The 19,305-nt window shown below is 40.7% G+C and overlaps 1 protein-coding gene across 5 annotated transcripts in view; it reads right to left on the reverse strand.

The window, feature by feature from the left end:
• The window catches only part of LOC149067681 (disks large 1 tumor suppressor protein-like), a 144,990-nt gene that overhangs the window by 49,005 nt on the left and 76,680 nt on the right, over positions 1-19,305 (reverse strand). For all 5 annotated transcript variants that reach the window (XM_089252200.1, XM_089252203.1, XM_089252201.1 and 2 more), the window contains one exon: positions 12,951-12,989. In XM_089252200.1, the coding sequence (XP_089108326.1) occupies positions 12,951-12,989 (39 nt within the window). The remainder of the gene's footprint in view (positions 1-12,950; positions 12,990-19,305) is intronic.

Genomic DNA, 19,305 nt, shown 5'->3' on the forward strand with positions numbered 1-19,305 from the left:
GTACACATACGTGTTCTACTTACTCCACAGCTACTCCCACAGATGCAGCGAGGATCACGATTCAGCCGCTCGGATGTGTATATTCGGAAGGTCATTTCGGAGATCGGATAAACGGTTTCTCCAGTCTCCGAGGACTGGTGGATGGCGAATGCAGCAGGTACGGGGGGCAATGAGCTGGATTCCACGCCCTTATCGACTATTCAGTTCGGATGATTTTAGGAGTTTCTCTCGTACACAACACGGTGTGGTGTGTGACTCTTGCTCATCAAATAGAAATCCTTTCCGATTGCCGTTGCTTAGGACACAACTGATCTACGAATGCCGTATTTATACTTTCACTTTTTGGACAGAGTACGCCTTGTGAGGCTCCCATTCTCACTACTACTAAACCGTACATGCACACCTCGTGAACATTCCTATGATGGAAATTTCTAACGAATTAGTTCACGCAGGAAAGTGGTTGTGCGAGTATATGCGCGGTTATAACGTATTTATGACGTGAGAGTAATGCGTGTTTCGTGCTCGAGTAGTGGTGCCATTTTTATTCCATACTGGAAGTGCAATTGGCAGATACCTGAATTTTCTCATACCCTACATCCCCATTTCATTCTCATAAACACCTCCACTCCTGATCTTAAGGAAAGCAGTGTGTCGGAAAACGTGCACATTAACATCCGTCACAATAAGTCCCAAAGCACCAGATAACCCCTAACCCAGACCAAAACCAGCAACCATCTCTATTCAGTGGCACCCGCAATTCCAGACTGAACAGTCACCAAGCTAATGCAACGTTGCGGACAACATTTTCCGGCAACGTCTATATGGAAATTTCATGTATTAGCAGTTCCGAAAAATTCGGGTGTCAAAAATGGCGAGGCATCACTGTACTCTACTACTACTCAATCATACATGCACCTCGTACACAATCCTCTGCGGAATTTCTAACGAATCGGTACAAGCCGGAATGTGTGTTCTGAGTGTATGTGTGCCCTTAACATATTTACGTTTTCTCAATTTATTTGTTTCGTGTTCTAGATGGTGCTGCCATCTGGCTTCCATATTTTGAAGTGAAGTTGATAAATTCTTGAATTTTCCAATGTAAGTATGATGTTAGATCTGTCCACTCTCTGCGGAGAGACTTTACATGGGAGACCCACTCGCATTCACGCTTGAAGGTGGAAAACCGCGGGAAACCATTTTTAGCCTCCAGACCATTGTGCCATCAAAGGGATTCGCACCCGGATCCTCATGATGGAAGTGTGCACCCACTGTGCGGTCATGCCCACACGACCGCACAGTGGCACTGTACTTTACTGAGGGGTGATGAATGATTAAATATTCTTTGCTCCATCTTTGCATTGAACATGACCCGTCATTTTGATAATGACGTTATTCGACATTTCAAAAATGTCAACATCAATGAAAAGATTCTCTCTAAGGCCAGTAGTTATTTAAATTTTATAAAAGTTTGATGAATGTCCTTTTTTTCCTTTCTAAAACTTGAAAAATTCAACCAATAAGCGCATCAGTTACATTCGAGCAAATGTAACCAATAGGCTTAGTGGCTGTTTTCTTCAAGTTTTGTAAAAGTTATCAAACTTATAAAAAAAAAAAAAAAAACACCATTAAATCTATTGGTTACCTTCGTTTGAATGTAACCAATGCGATTATTGGTTGAATTTTTCAATTTTTATAAAAGAACTTTATAAAACTTTTGAAGTGTAATCTCGGCCTAAGGCACGGAATTATTATAGGAATCTTCGGATTCGTTGTCCAGTCGAATTCCGAGAAGCGACCTCCCAATTCCACACCAAAATTCGAACATGAACTCAAACTATCGCCCAATAAGGAAGGAATTCTCGACAGCAAGGCGGATTTAGTCGGAAAATCTCTTCCAATAATACAGCTATCGGTATATATTTCACGTCCACGTTTCGCAGCACGAAGCCGATGAGGCCAAATAAGCCAAATATCAAGAATAACACGACTTTAAACACACACGAAATTTCGACGCACCGTTCCCATCTCCACAGAAAGACCGACTTTTAAAAAAGGCTTCGAGAAATCCCTCCAACGAACCACAGCGATAAAAACTCCACTTTTCATTTTCCCCACAAAAGTAAAAAAATAAGAAGTAACATAACTCCTCATGGGGGGTGGGGGGGAAACAAAACTCGAAGAGTTCTTCACGAAACGATGACCATTCCGTATACCCCAGAAAAATAGAGGGGGGGGGGGGTGTTTCACATTTATACATATAAACTCGGTTTCTGGCTTATCTTTTTTCGGAAACCTCCGTGGAATCGCGATGGTTTCAAACTATTCGAGCGAAAGGATCGGAAAGTCTTTTTATTATTATTTTTTCACAAATGAGCCATGAGATGCCTTTCGGGAGCAATACCAACTTTACGATACACCGAAGAGACGCTGGAAGTTGCAAGATAAAGAGATATGGCCAAGAAACAGTAATACCCACACAGCAAGAGAAACACTAAACTCTTCTTTCTCGAAATCTCCTAGACATGAATTTCGTTCCGAAAAAGAAAAAAAAAGAAATCATACATATAACGGTATGGAATGAAAAACCTACACACGAGAGAGAGTTTTTATTCCAGCTGAGTATTTCATACTCCTCGCCGGGTCCTTTAATGGAATTTCTCCCACATGGTTCGGATGAATATTGTCGAATACGCGCATTTTTCGATAATAGCTCATTATCGTAAACACGAGGCAATGAAACTCGTAGTTAAAATTTGATTTATAATTTCAAATTCATCGCAAAACTGGATGGAAATAAGACTATGGATCGTAAAAACAAAGTAAAAGTGATGTCGGTGACCTGGACTTCGCCCAGACACACAGATTAATTGAGGATGTTTGAAGCAACGTTCAAATGAATGTAATTTTCTTGGGTTTCTCTAAAGCTTTTGACAGGGTGCCCCACAATAAACTTCTACTTAAGCTCTAAAACCTTGGCCTATGTGTTCAATTGCTTAAATGGGTGGAAGCCTTCCTTACCAACCGCAGTCAGTGTGTCTCCTTCAAGGGCCAGAACTTCCCCCATTTCTCTCAAGTTGAGTCTGGCACTCCCCAGGGTTCGGTCCTCTCGTCTTTATTGTTCTTGATATAGATATTAACGATCTCCATCGATTGTCATATTAGACTCTTTGCAGATGATTGCGTCATCTACCACACAAAGAATCTGACCAAGCATTTCTCCAAAATAACCTCAATATTGTCTCTGATTGGTGCTCGTCCTGGCAACTACCCCTTAACTCTTCAAAAAGTTTTTATGAGAATTACTGGCAAAAGATTTCCCCTCTTTTCTTCTTACACTATCAATAACTCCTTGATCACCGAAGTTTCTAATTATAAATATCTGGGTGTAATTATTTCTGCCGATCTCCGTGTTGATTACCTCTTTCACATAAGTGTCTCCAAAAACTCTTTTTTTCTTCGTCGGAACCTCAAAAACTCCACCCGTCACCTCAGACATCTCTGCTTCCAAACCTACATCCTTCCTGTACTCTCATATGCCTGTGAAATCTGGGACCCTCATACTCTCTCCAATATAGACAAATTAGAATCTATTCAAAATAAATCCGCCTGTTTCATTCTTAACTGTTGGTCATCCTCTGCCTCCGCCACTGAACTCAAGCGCCATTTTACCCGTAGATATATCTCTCGACTATCTATCTTTTTTAAAATTCTCCACGGCCATTTTCACATATTGACACCTCGAATTTTCTAATTCCAGCTTCATACTTTTCAAAAAGAATTAACCATTCACAATAATTGTAACCCATCTCTGCATTCACAGATTGTTTCAAATTTAGTTTCTTTCCTCGTACAATAACCGACTGGAGCAACCTCCCGCCAAACATTACTGACTGTACAACAGCATCCGATTTTCTTTGCAACATCAATCGTCTCTGTCCAACTTCACCTCCGCATTCTCTTGTATAGGCCTCGGCCAACCAATACTGTACAAATAGATAAAATAAACGTTTCCTTAAAAAAAAAATTTCTGTTGCTTTTCTGCGGCGGCAAGGCAATATGTCACGTAGACCAACTGTGTACGGTATTCGGGCGTGATGTCTCTTCGAATTGTCGATCCCATTGAAGAAGCAGTTATATGAGCCATATACATTTATCTCCATAGACTACCTTTCTCTTCTACCGAGCACTACTCCGGTCTATCGCCACGGGCAATTTACTACCGATTGAGTTGTGCCAGAGGTATGAGTGTGCGTATCTAGTGTTGCGTCTGACTTTTCAGTGCTGTCATCTATATTTCAGAAATGAAGTGCAATGAATGAATATTTGTACGATTGTAGGTCTGTTGCTCTATGCGGCGACACTTTATAAAGGGGAGATCGGCCAAAACCTTTTATAGCAGAAACCCTCCGCGCGAAGCTTTGACGTCACTGAAGTCGTCCATTTCACCTGTAGCCATTGGATAATAGAGTCCGACGTATGCGAAATGTATCTGAATTTTTTTTGCAGTATATTCAATGGCTATAGGTGAAATGGACGACTTCAGTGACGTCACGAGAGGGGAGGCTTTCTGCTATAGAAGGAAGGTGTTGGATCGACTTGCATTCAAGCCTCGAAATTGGGAACCACAGAAAACCGATTTCAGACGACGGTGAGGTTCGAACCTGGGTCCTCGCAAAGCGAGGTCGTCACTATGACCACTCGACCAACACAGCTGCACTGCTGCGGAAAGAAAAACCAAAATATTACACATAGCTGCATTTTCGTTCATTTCTCTCGCACAGACGCCAATTGGAATTCATCGTGAAAAATGCAATCCTGATGGATGAATATTGACGATTATATGTGTGTTTTGGGAACAGCTCGCTACTGAATACGAGAGACAACAAGAGCCCTCGTTAAAACTCATGATTTATAAAATTACTGCGAACTTGGCTCATCAAAGTATGCATGTGAAGAATACCACAAGTCATAAAAACGGTCTCAAACGGGAGGAATCCATTCCGGTGACTAGACGTTGCCCAGACATACAAAGTAGATAATGGTGATGTCTGAAAGACAAAACTATCGGTTTTATTGCCATGAGACGGCCCTAATAACTGTCTAGAACGGATTATGGGAAGAGTATAGCTGAATCGAACGTCAATGTTCAGCCGATCAATGAAATATGGTTTTGCCAGCAGGGATTTTCGATCGGATTTAAATCTGGATAATATTTTTATTAGATCACCATTATTGTCATAGCAATCAGAAACTGCACTGACCACCACCACCGTTTTGAAAAATTATGTTCGTATGAGTGGGGGTTAAAGTCACAGCGGTTTAAGTCGATTAATCCTCATTTTGAGAAAAAGTTTTCATACAGACCCATGTTAAAAAGTTTGTGATTTCGCAATCTAGTGGCGAACTATTGAAGCTAAGACTTAGTTAATTTTTCCTTTCAATAGTTGATTGCATTTCTGAACCCGAGTCAGAATTGTTGAAAATGTAACTTGCACAACTCCCTCCTGCAGAGTAATAATAGTAGTATAATATATCTTTAGTCTATGCCCTCATGTGTGGAGATATAGCGCGAAAAGTGAAACGATCAAACCAACGCTGATGAAACCGACAATTCCATTTTTTAACAAACAAAAAACAAAAATGGCAGAGCGTCATGAAAAAGGGGGAAAAAAATTATATACTGCCAGATTTTTTGGTAAGCGACTATATAAGAAGGTGCCTTCATAAGGAGTATAAGGAAGTTACCCTGGACGTGCTCAATGTTCATTCAAGAAAAGCTTGCTGTACTCTATTTCTCACTCTATTTACTCATCTCTATTTCCCAGCAAGTTTTCCTAATATCCTATCCTAGAAAATTAGCCCCTTGACGATGAGGGGGCGAGATATCTCGTTCGAACGCAAATGGAAGAAACTCATTTCAGCTCTCCCTGTTTTTTTTACATCTTTCCTGATCATCGCGAATCTTCGTTGTAACACTGAAAAAAGTTGTTTTTTCCCTTCCTCGTTCTTCCAATATTCCTGTTCAGTGATTTTTTTTTCCTTCACATATAACGCATCTTTCTACAAAAATTTGAGAGAAAGAGAAAAAAAAAAAATAGGGGAGAGGATGAGAAAAAGAAGGCGAAAGTGAAATTTATTGCAGCAATCTTATTTCCACCCTTCTTTTCTACCATGCGAACAAGGAAACTAGTTAAGTTCTTATCGCCGATACTTCCAATACTACCAAATTTGTTTCCAAAAGCTTGTACGCGAAGGAGTTAATCTCTACTTCACCAACAAATTGCATTCTACTATTCTAGCGATGGCCGTAAGCTAGATGGTTATACTCGGAGAAAGCATAGCAAAAACACATATTCGACTGCCTATCGCACTTGGAACACTTCGGAAAGCATCGCCGAGAATCAGCAACTCATTACATGTCATGACTAAAATAATACTTCTTGCTACTCGTATTTTTAATCCTCCTTACTCCAAATCACTGTTTGACCGTCACTCATAGCGAGCAGCAAAAGCTGCGTGACTTCGGCAACATATTTTCACACAAGCAAGCAACATCTCGCTTCAGAAATTCGGGGAGGGGGGTGGAGAGTGGCCATATCATTCCTTGGGCGGAGCCATCAACATACAAATCGATCCGAAAAGGAACAGAAACAAGACACCGTAAGACCATACTTTTTTTATAAGTTGTTGGAAGACGAGATTTAACGTACATTTTCTCTTAGGAGTTTCCAGTTTCCCGTCAATGTTCATCCCGACGGGAAAATTGCCCACTTGCATCTCCAACTTTTGATTCATGTGTCACAGTTTCCTTCGGTGAAAAAATACTAAAAAGGTGTTCGTTCCCTATCGTGGTGCCAATGCAGAAAATTAAAAAGAAAAAAAAAAATTCAATTTCAAACGCGTAGAACTTCTCTATGCATTACAATATTAATTATTTAATGTGAAAGGAAAATGAGATTGCATTGACGACACTCATTCATTATCCAAAACGGATAATTATGATAGATTCAGACTCGAATCGATTCCGACCGACCAGAGTTCCAAAGCGTCATTATTACATCACCATCATTAGAAAAGGGAGGTTCGCGGGAAATCAGCGAAGGTCTTCCCAAAAGCACACAATACATCCCCCCCCCCCACCACCATATTAACAATGGCAAATGGGTCAGAAAACGACAGCCGGCGATTCATTCCAATGTTCGACTCCGTTTCATCGTGATCCGCAGTGGAAAATCTTTTGTCCCGATCCGAATCTAAATAACATCGGCAACAATTATGTCCTAACCAACTGTGGTAAGAATATTTTAATACAACCAAGAATCATGTCCTTGTTCCCAAATGTCAGGCACAATCGGTCGCAAAAGGGCATAGACGATTCTTCAGAAACGAACCTGTTGTGCATATTTTATTTACCGTGCCAGAACTAATACTCGAATCACAAATGTTGAACCAGAGATCAGAGGGATCATTATTATTATTTTTTTTTTTTTGTCGAATCACGGTTATTTTAGGGACATGAGCAAGGCCGTAGGGGGGGGGGGACTTGGGGGGTCTGCCCCTCCCGAAATGTGAGAAAACGACCGAACAAGGATGGCCAAATCTATTGTTATATGACTTTCGGTCTCCCCCTCCCCCCGGACATGAGGGTCAATTCCAGACCTACGTTTCTGTCGATTTCGAATGGCCAGGTTTCCTTGCCTCTTTCGAATAGGGAACAGCTATAGCCGATTTCCAGCCTCACTATACAGGACGTCCTGTAAATGCTAATGCGACCTTTATTTCATCAACCGTCCATCGTAGAGGTATAGTTTCAATCTAAAAAATGCTGAAAAGGCATTTAAAAATTACCCTGTACCAGTTTTGAGAGCTGAAAATACAGTGTCACAAAATAAAAAAAATCTAAATTTTTATACGGTTATTTCTGTCCCCTAACTTCCGATTACAAAGCTGTTGCCCTGTCTCTAATGAGGCAAAAAAAAAAACCCCCCACCAAGTTTGTAAGTGTAATATTCGAATACAAGATATTCAAAATACTAAGATATTCGAATACAAAAATCTCAGAAAAGTTCGTGAAGAACAGCATAAATGAGGGAAGGGAGCGTCGCCTGTTAGTTTTTGCTGTTGTTTCATAACTTTTCTCTGATTTTTGAATTCAAAATATCTTAGCGAATATTGCACTTAGCAACATGGAATTTTTTCTGTTGGCTTCAAGAGATACAGCTCAACAACTTTCTCACTGGTAGTTAGAGAAGAAGGGGACCGTATAAAAATTTAGATTTTTTTTTTATTTCGTGACACTGTATTTTTCCTCAAAACTGGTAAAGGGTAATTTCTGATTTTTCAGTGCTGCCATCTGTTTCAGAAGTGAAGTGTAATGATTGAGTTACAGTTGGGAACTTTTACTAAGTTGGGAACCCCAGAAAACCAACCTCAGTCGACCACCACTGTGGCGACGGTGAGGGGTTCGAACCCGGGACCTCGCGATGCGAGTCCGTCAATATGACCACTCGACCACCACAGCGGCATCCTGCATTACCGCACAACTCAGAGTACGGAGGGGGGTGAAGTTGTTGGGGCTACAAAGTTGCTAAAAAAAATGTAAACACATTATCAATTTGTACACAAAAGAACAGGCAAACCGAGTACTAACCAATAAAAAAATTTTTTGCCAGAGCCAAGTATTATGTAACTAAGTTTATCGTGAAATGCAGGGCTGATCCAAGAAATATTTTTCAAAGCAAGCCGAATATTTTCGCCAAAACAAGAAAAAAAAACAACTCAAACAATGCCAACGTCTCCCCCAGGCCAAACATTTTCCATGACATCCAATCGATCTCACAACAAATTTACCGTTTTTTAAGGGTAATAAAATAATATTCACGCAGTCAAGACAAACAACGGACCTTTTAGAAACAAATAAATCATTCACATGAAATGCACAGGTAAGAAAAAAAATAAATAAAAGAATGGCGCTACTCTTTTATGCCTCAGGGTGGGGAGCAAAAGACAGCCAAAAAATATTTTTATCTCCCGCTTTTCCTTTACCTCTTCATAAAAACCATCCCATAAAAAGGACGTCACGTCTCTTCTATCGCATTCAATAAAGAAAAAAGGTACCGAGATAAGAGGCAAACTATCAAAGAATAGGATCAGGGGGGAAAAAAATTATTCCCCAGAAGGGATTTCAGCAAACTCTTTAAAAGACAATAACCAACATATTATGTAAGTTATGTTACGCGGATACCGGATCTTACAAAAAAGAAATATAAATAAATGAGAGGAGGGGGAAGTATCTCTCCAAAATTAATGAACTTTATTCATCAACTCTTTTTTCTTTGATAATTACCTAATTAACAAAATTATTGATCATATTGCTCTTGGATAGCTTCGGGCCTGTGAAAAGCCTTTCGAAACATCCATCCGTTGAGAACAGCATCTTTCATTACAAGATTTAAAAAAAAAACCACCACCACCCATCTTATATAGTTTCATACACGGTGTGGCTGTTCATCTCCGGGACTGTTCAAATAACTCCGAAAATATTAAAGAACGTACACGTTCAATATGTTTCGAAGTAACTTCCGCCTGCCGTAATACACTTTTGTAATCGGCTGTACGACTGTTGGAAACATTTTTTCCGGCACAAGTCATCTGCCGGAATCCCCCTTAATTTCAGACGTCACGTTTGCCTTGATGTCGTCGATGTCCTGAAATCTTGCCCCTTCTAGTAGTGGTTTCAGTTTAGGGAACAAGGAATAGTCGGCGGGTGCGAAGTCCGGAGAATATGGAGGGTGGTTGAACAGCACAATTTCATGCTTGGCCAAAAAACGCTTCACAGGCAAGGCAATGTGCGGCCACGCGTTGCCGTGCAGAAGCATCCAACTACCCTTTCGTCGAAAACGACGCCTTTAACTCTCAGAATTATTTGGCGAGGTCGGACCAGACTTAGTGCGTAGAACACTCCTGTGACCCCGGTCTTGGCACCCGCCGACTATCTCTTGTTCCCTAAACTGAAAACATCACTAAATGGAACAAGATTTCAGGATATTGACGACATCAAGGCAAACGTGACGTCTGAAATTAAGAGGGTTCCGGAAGATGACTAAAAAAATTGTTTCCAACAGTTGTACAGTCGATCATAATGGTATATTACGGCAGGCGGAAGTTACTTCGAAACATATTAAACGCGTATGTACAGGGGTTGGACAAAATAATATGAACACCTGTGAAAAAAACACGAGGGAAACATGGAGGGGGATCAGTGATGCTGTGGGGCGCGATGTCTCACCGTGGTCTCGGCCAACACCCCTATAGATAAGATAGATCTTATCTATGGGGGGGGGGGTGTTGTCTTGGCCCACTTGTCCTGGATGGGCGGATTGATGCAACGGTTTATGTCAGTATTCTGGCCATCTTCATCCAATGGTGCAATATTTGCTCCCTGATTCTCGACCTGTATTCCAAGATAATTCGCCCGTTCACACTGCTGGAATTGTCAGAGACTGACTTGATGAACACCATAAACTGCAACACCTCGTGTGGCCCGCTCGGTCCCCTTATCTTAATATAATTGAACCTTTGTGGGGTATTTTGCAGGCCAAAATGTGCAGTAGGTTTCCACCTTCAAAGACACGTTCTGAATTAGTGGCCTTTTTGCAGGTGGAGTGGCTACGTATCCCTGTGACTGTTGTGCATAATTTCTATTTGTGCATCCCACGACGGATACCAGCTGCAATTAATGCAAAGGAGGGGGGGGGGCAACAGCCTATTAATAAAGATTTTGTCTCATTTTAAAAGTGTTCAAATTATTTTGTCCAACCCCTGTACTTTACATTAATATTTTCGGAGTTATTTCAACAATCCTGGAAACTAATAGCCACACGTATTTTTTTCGTAGCTAGACAATTGATTAAAAAAAATCGAAAGGAGTGACTTTCAAACGGTGTCTCGAGATAGTCTAGATACGAAATGTGTTTAAATAGCGATGAAGGGAAAGTTTTGTTCCAAGGTGTAAATCAGAAATAAATCAAGTGAAAATAAATTTAACAAAAAAAAAAAACACAACGTTAGCATTGCAAAAAGCACTGAAGTGCTTTTGGGAAAAAAAAAATGTTCCGAAAAACATTTACCCGGAACAATCGAAAAGCATTGTTTAGGAAATTTTACAGAAAGCATTCTTTTGGAAGAAGTTTTCGAAAGCATTGTTTTGGAAGAAGTTTTCGAGAGCATTGTCTTGGAAGTTTGATAGCATTGTTTTCGAATTTTTCGAGAGCATTGCTTGAAGAGGCACATTAATGACAACTCCCAAAGCAGAATACTGTGACGTACGTCGCAAAACAATCAGTGCTGCTGTAGAACAACCTCGACAAGAATTTAAGAAAAGAGCTGTTTTTAGTAGAGACCACTATTACGGGAATTTTTCAACTGCAGAACATTGAGTCAGCAGAGGGCTCGTTGCAGAACAATCAGAGCCGGAACTAGAAATGAAAGTTGTCTGTCACCTGGGTCCATTTTGGCGCCCCCCCCCCGTTATTTTGAACGGAGGAAAAAAAGGAAACTCAGGGAACTTCCTGATCCAGATCGTCCTCTCATTGTTGCAACCCTGAAAACAATATGCAAAACATTCTGCTTTGGAAATGGCAACATTTGTTTGCAAAAAAATAGCTGGCAACACTGTTCACAAAAAAGTAAATGACATGCAGCTATCAACATTTGTGTGTGTTGGGGGGGGGGAATCACTCAGAGGAGCATTGTTAGTGAAGCATAAGCGGCAGCGTTGTTGAAAAAACGTTAGTGTTGGGAAAAAGTATCTTATTTTAGTGCCCCAACAATATTTTTTTCAAACGTTTGCATTGTTGAAAAATCGTTAGACCAGCATTATTGGGAAAAAAGTTACAGACAGCATTGTTAAAAAAAGTTTGGCCAAATTTTTGGGAAAAAACATAAGCGACATGAACATTAGAAGGACCGGACACACCCGGCTCCGCATCTCAGGGAGACAACGAAGCGTTCCCAAACATCAACGACAGCATAGTATGTAAATGTTACACCGTCAAGACAATTTTTCGAAGAAACATCAACTAAATCTTTAAAAAAAAGATTTTCAATTAATAATGCTTCATCATAAAACTAATTTAATCCTCATGTCTCTCACCGACAACGAAACAAATCGTTAATCGAGTATGGAAAATCAATACATGAAATAAGAAAGAATAAAGATTAAAAACCCTTTTCCAGTCTAATAATATTAAATACTGCAACTAAATTGAGAAATCCGCAGAAAATGTCAATTAATCCGAAATTGTCAATACATATTACCAATTTCAGTGACCCTGAGGAAAGCGCGAATTAACCCCTGCCTTCTTCCATTAAACGGAAAGAGAAAACCCGGTGGGAACTTTCTTTCGGTTACACAACCGATAAGACACCCGAACACCCTCCTACCTCTTTCGAGTTCAGAAAAGCAATAAACGTTCAATAGCTGCCGATTCTTTGAAACTTCATAGCGCAACATCCCCATTAACACTTTTAAAACGCATAAAATTTATAGATTTCATCGAATAAACTCCCACTTTCATCATCACGCCGCGTGGGTGCGAGTGAAGGGTGGAAGACCCATTATTCTCGCAAAACTGTTTCTCCCGCACAATAACCATCATTTTTGCGGCTCGATTTTCACTAATTTTCGCCATCAATCGCTCCGAATTTTCGATGTTTCGGGTGCATCAAGGGAATGAAATTTTCGCGAGCTGAGAATTTATTTTCGAAATGAAGTTAATTAAGGATGTGAGAGGAAAAAAAAAACTGATTAAACATTTTTAGCCCTGAAACTGAAGCAAAATAAAAAAGAAATTAATTTGAATGTTATAAAAGCACTTGAAGGGAGGCGTGCAATATTTAGGAAAACTTTAAAAAAACAAAAGAAGCTATTGTTATAGAAATTTACGAACCTGATCACCTCCATCTTGGTTCTGCCAACTATCACTACTCTGTAAGGAAAAAAAAATTAAATTAATCATAAGTGATTTAAAATTTATCACAAAATATGACACCTACAAAAATATTTATTGTCATATAAACTCTCTCCCCAACATAAAAAAGATTCAACACCCAGTACAATTCCCACTTTTTTCAAGAAGAGTATTAGTATTAAATCGATACAAGGAGATGGGCTGGCATTGTGAGCATTTTACGACTCGAGTAGTCTACACCATCTATAGCAGATAGACCGTAGTTTCCCAATCCTATCGCCCCCTTCTTCAGAATTTTTTTTTTCTCATATCGCCCCCCCCCCCCACGCAATCTAACCCATAGGATCCTATGATATATCCGTAGCTTCTACCGCTCCTAAGGAACATTCTAACGCCCACGTTGGGAATCATAGATGATGGTGTTGCTATAGATGGTCTATAGTAGCGTTTCCCGACATTTTAAAGTTCGTAGCACCCTTGGGAATAGCATTAAAAACTTGGGGCACCCTTTCTTGAATGCAGTTTACTAGAACAAAAATCAACAAGTAAAAAAATACATCAGTAGAGTTTCGTTCGATTAATCATTAAAGTGAAACTTGTGATTGATGCTTAGAGAACAGCTACTTGAAATCAGGCTTTACAGACTGCTGTAAAGCAATACTGCCTACAACCAAGCAAGCTGCCTACAATCAGGCTTTACAAACTGATAGCGGCTCAAAACAGAGCAGAAAGGTGCAGAAAAACTTTGAATGGAACGAGGTGTGAATGGTCGAGAAGCTTGTTTTTCCATGGAGCGATCGCTAGTAGTTAGTTATTGGCAACGAAACACGTAAATCGTCCTCAAGGTCTTGCAGTCTATTTCTCGGCAGATGGGAACACTATACATAACAAAGCATTACACAGAAACAAACGTCACGTTAGGTTCACAACACATGCATGCACATCACATTCCGGCACGTACAATTCGTTAGAAATTCCATAGAGGAATGTGCACGAGGTGCATGTGCAGTTGAGTAATCTAGTCCATTTTTTACTTTGTATTTTATTGTCGCCATAGCAGAGGATGCTTTCTCGCATAGATATGATGTTGAAAAAGGCAAAAGTGCATTAATTGCACTTTACTAAGTGCACCGTAATATTTTTCGACTTATCTCCATAATGTCTCGTGGCACCCTAGGGTGCCGGGGCACACCGGTTGGGAAACACTGGTCTATAGCATAGTTTCCTAACTTTTTTGGTCTCATCGCCCCCTTCAGAATTGTTTTTCTCCCATCGCTCCCCAACGCAATCCAACCCACAGGATCCTATGTTATACCCGTGGCTTCTACCGCCCCCCTGGAACATTCCATCGCCCACGTTGGGAATGACTAGTCTATAGCAACACAATCGGCTATAAATGGTGTCGGTGCAGTACACACCAAAGCTGGGTTGAAGATATTTTTCTTGTATTTAACTCAGTTTTGGTACAGACTTAACAGTTAAACACGGTGGAATCTTCCATAACGGACTCCTCGTTAGCGGACACCTTTTTTTTAATAGCGTTAACGGGCTTCAAGCTATTTTACTACCATTAAGCCAGATCTACAACCGCAGCGCTGCGCCGCTTCGAAGAGCGGAAAAAACTGATAGCGGCTCAAAACAGAGCAGAAAGGTGCAGAAAAACTGAATGGAGCGAGGTGTGAATGGTCGAGAAGCTTGTTTTTCCAGGGGGAGTGACCGCTAGTACCAGACGGCTATGTGGGTCGGAAGAAGAAAGCGCGTTCAAACAGAATGCGCACAAATGAGCAAATTTTTTTTTTTTTTTTTTTTTTGGATGTACCGACTCTTAGTGGATCGCGCTCCAGCAAGAGCGTGGATACGCATTTTTGTGCTGTTCACCGTCCACATCGACCGCACTATGCGTAGTTCCACCTGGAAAAAACCGGGTTTCCGATGAGCAGCGCTGAGGGTGTGGACACGGCATCAACGCGACACTACCCGTTACCGGACAAAATTTTAGGTCCTAAGGGTGTCAATTTTCGAGAAGTTCAATTTGCATGTCGAAAACGCTCTTTACAGCCTTATACGTTTCGTATATATGAACCCCGAATGTGTTTATGGATGGGTTTCAAAATCAACTATCGTGGTGATTCAGCTCATGCACTCATTTACGCACAAAACTGTACTTGTCCTGCTATTCGTATTATAATTTAATACGAATTATCATACGTCATAATTTTGTGTATAGGTGGAAATATACATATGCGTAATATTATTTTTGTACATATTTTTATTATTATTATAGTACGTATACAACCTCTGACAATAAAGTTCGGTGAATAGTCCTGCAACATTAACGTAGATGAAATGTTAACGAAAGTTACCTTACTGTCCTTCGAAATAGTCACCTCCCATTACTATGCACCGCTGAGATCTCCTATATATGTCCTATGTCCTGGAAACAAGTCTTCTTTTGGGATGGAGTTCAAAAGCCTCGTCACGTTTCGTTGGATGTCAGGAATATCGTCAAATCCCTTTCCTTTCAAAGCGAGTTTGAGTAGGAAGAAGTCTGGAGGATTGAGATCTGGCGAGTATGGTGGATGTTCAATTTGCACCACCCCCTTTTTTGCCAGGAACTGTTTGACGATATTGGCTGTGTGAGGGCGAGCATTGTCGTGAACCATGAACCTTGTTGTGCGTACTGAGGTCGTACCCTGCGTAGACGTTTCATGAAACGGGTCAAAATTCCAATGTACCTTGCAGCATTAATCGTTGTTCCCTCAGGTAGAAATTCCTTGTGGATAATGCTTTGACTATCAAAAAAGGTTATTAGCATCGTTTTGATGCGTGACTTTTCTGCTCTGACCTTTTTCCGACGAGGTGATGCAGGAGAACGCCATTCCATGCTTTGCCGTTTCGTTTCAGGGTCGTACCTGAGACACCAGGACTCATCCTCAGTGACAATACAGTTCAAGAAATTTGAAATTTTTTTTTGGTGTTGCATCCGCCGTTTCGACAAAATCCTGTGAAGTCTGTAAACGTGCCTGATCTTCATAAACACGTACGAGCATCGCGTGAGTTTCTTTCGGTGTCTTGCCAAGCTTAAAACAAAACTTTAAATTGATCTTTTGTTCGTTCATTTTCCTATTCTCAGTTAAGAACCAACGCGCTAAACAAGCACTTTGTAAAACAAGTCTTTCACGGAACACAAACGACGCTCAACTGAACAACGGTGGCGGCAGATGGTCAACACCTGCCGCTACGCATGTGCAGCGTTTTGCTTCGCCAGTGTTGCCAGATCGGCCGTTCTGACTTCATTCACCGAACTTTATTGTCAGAGGTTGTATTATACGAATTTAATGCAAAACCATTATGCCAATCAAAATAGAAATACATTTTAAAAAACACAGAAGCACGCAAAAAAGGTGGGTACTGATTAAAAGACAATACCGGAATCTACACTCATGTCCATAAATTGAGGATAATGCCAGCTCCGGCAAATAAAGGTTCAGAAACAAAACAAACGTTACTTATTCATAAAGCCCATTTATTAAACAAAAGATAAAGAACAAAAACGATGGTGTATGTATGATACCATTCATAAAAACTACGATTTTTGCTCCCTGGAGCAATTGTAAAAAATATCTCCTTTAGAAAAACTTACTATTACATGGTTGGTACGATGGTTAATACATTGTATGTCTCCCATGCGATGAAATACTGTCCGTACAACGCCTAGGCATGCTGAGAATCAAATTATCGATCTGATCTTGGGGAAGATCACTCCACTCAGCAAGCAATGCTCTCCGAAGTTCATGTAGGAGGTGGTTGACGGGCTGCAACTCGTCGGCCAAGCATGTCCCACACATGCTCTATCGGATTCAAGTCAGGTGAGAATGCTGGCCATTCCATACGGGTTATATCCTCAGATTCAAGGCATTCGTTTACGATGTTTGCTCGGTGAGGACGGGCGTTGTCATCCATAAACACAAATTCTGCGCCCATGGCACCCCTAAACAAACGTACATGTTGTTCCAGAATGATGTCCCGATAAATTTGGGCTTTCATGGTTCCGGTTTGAACATGCAGATCTGTTCTGGAACCCAGTATAATTCCACCCCAAACGAGCAATGCTGCACCACCGTAACGGTGTCGTTCAATGATGTTGTCTTGGTGGTAACGGGTACCTGGCGTTCTCCATATGAAAGCCCGACGTGAATCAGACTGCAAGCTAAACCTGGACTAGTCGGAAAACATCACACAAGCCCACTGTGACGATGTCCACATTGCATGTTCTCTACTCCAGACTAATCGCTGCCGACAGTGAGTTGCCGTGAGCGGAACACATCTGACAGGCCTGCGAGCATATAGACCAATGTCTCCCAAACGTCTGTACACGGTTTGCCTTGAAAGTGTGATACCCGTGGCTGCAGATAGCTGACGAGACAGGTCGGATGCTGTGCTCCGTCTGCTTCTTTTGGCAGTTACTGCCAAATACCGGTCTTCATTCGGCGTTGTAACTCGGGGCGACCTGTACTGTAACGTCTATTGACATTTCCGTTATCTTGGAATCGTTGCCAAAGCCTAGAGATGACACTTTGGGCAATTCCAACTTCTTCGAATACTTCCATCTGAGTACGCCCACATTCCAGGCGGCCGATAATTCTACCACGTACAAAATAATCCACATGCGTCCTCTGTGTCATAACTATTCGCTTATGGCACTGAGCGCCTTACAGAACTCTTGTGAACAATTTCACTTCTTTGTCATCATTCCTTATATAACCCCCTCTTATACTCTCGTCATTGTGACGTACTATCGGCATCATCTGGTGGCTTCCTGAATTCTTGCAGATGTGTGTGATAATTCTACAGATGAAATTTTTACTTTAGGTTTCGATTTCCGTGTGATTCTGAATTATCCTTAATTTATGGACATGATTGTATTTCCACAAACCCCTTCGTTGAATATTCAAATAATCATAATTTTTCCACGGTGAGAACTCAATTTGACATTAATAACCGGAACAACGAAAAATTTTCGCGTCAGTTACTTTCGGGGAGAAAAAAAAAAAGAGGAAAAAGAGTTTCTGGTTTTAATTCTAATTACTAATCACTAAATTATTTTCATTACACCCAAGGAAAAAAAAATAAGAAGTCAATTACGAGCATAATGAATTTCTCTCCGCGGCCCTCATACATAATGCACCCTAATGACGCAAAGAGGGGGGGGGGAGGGGAGACATCATCATCGAGACATTAAAAGTGTCCGGGGTCAGCAGAATTAAGCAGTCAATTATTTCATTAATATTCGGGAAGGGGGAAAAAACCAGTGGGGAAATTATTCTGAAGATTAATTCACTCCTTTGGGGGGGAAGAGGAAAAGAAGAGAAATGAGAACGTGTTTAAATTGTTTACGGTTATTAAACTCTTGCCGCGGTTCTTATGAGCACTAGTTGCAAGAGTCGAAATTGTATCTTCCGATGGGAGTACTGCATTAAGCTAGAATGCTGTTTTTTAATTAAAGCTTACCCGACGACCTCTTGGTCTAACACAGTGGTTCTCAACCGGGGGCCATATGGCCCCAGGGGGGCCCTAGGATATTCCAGGGGGGCCACGGATGAAAATCTTGCAAAAGGGGAGCCACGGCTACTGATACGGGGGCCACGAAGAAATTTGTGAAATTAAATTTTTTTTAGTCACTCTGACTAAACAAATTTAATTTCAAACAAAATGCATAGAATATCTTTTTCGTAACTTTTCCCCATCCAAGTAACATTAACATGAGGAAGGAAATAAAAAAAAGTGGTTCATGTAATCTCAGTGGTTTTACGACTTGGGGGTGACAGTAGGTCCTGACACAAACTATAGAAGAGGTTTAAAGCAAAATGGAGTAACTGTAAAGACAGAAAATTGTGTGTTCAGACTTTTCATTCAAAGAGGGTTGCCACAAAGAAAACAGACAAAGATTTATTGATCATTCATTGACATTCTTTTGAGTGCTGGTAGTAAATGTAATCCAAGAAGTAGAAGGTTAAAAATGAAAGCTAAATTGTAAAAAAACCCATCGCTTTCATGCAATTACAGACGGATAGCCATCTAGTTTAGAACAAAGCTATCTTCAGCCAGCACTGAGTGGTCTGATGGGGAATATATCTATAAAAATCGAATAGAGCGAATGATTGCTCTGGGGTATTTTTTATGAATTTTGAAAGCAGGTGCCAATCCATTGCCTCTGCTGAAAAGAAATAAAGTCGAATTCAGTTATAACGAACTCCAAGAGATCAAATCATACATGGGGAAAAATACCCGCGAAATTTAATTTTTTAAAACTACATTGCTGTGATAATGTATT

This window comes from Pholcus phalangioides, unplaced genomic scaffold (assembly GCF_987345545.1).
Source record: "Pholcus phalangioides strain wild (caught in Gottingen) unplaced genomic scaffold, Ppha-v1.0 ptg000028l_1, whole genome shotgun sequence".
NCBI classification, from domain to species: Eukaryota; Metazoa; Arthropoda; class Arachnida; order Araneae; family Pholcidae; genus Pholcus; species Pholcus phalangioides.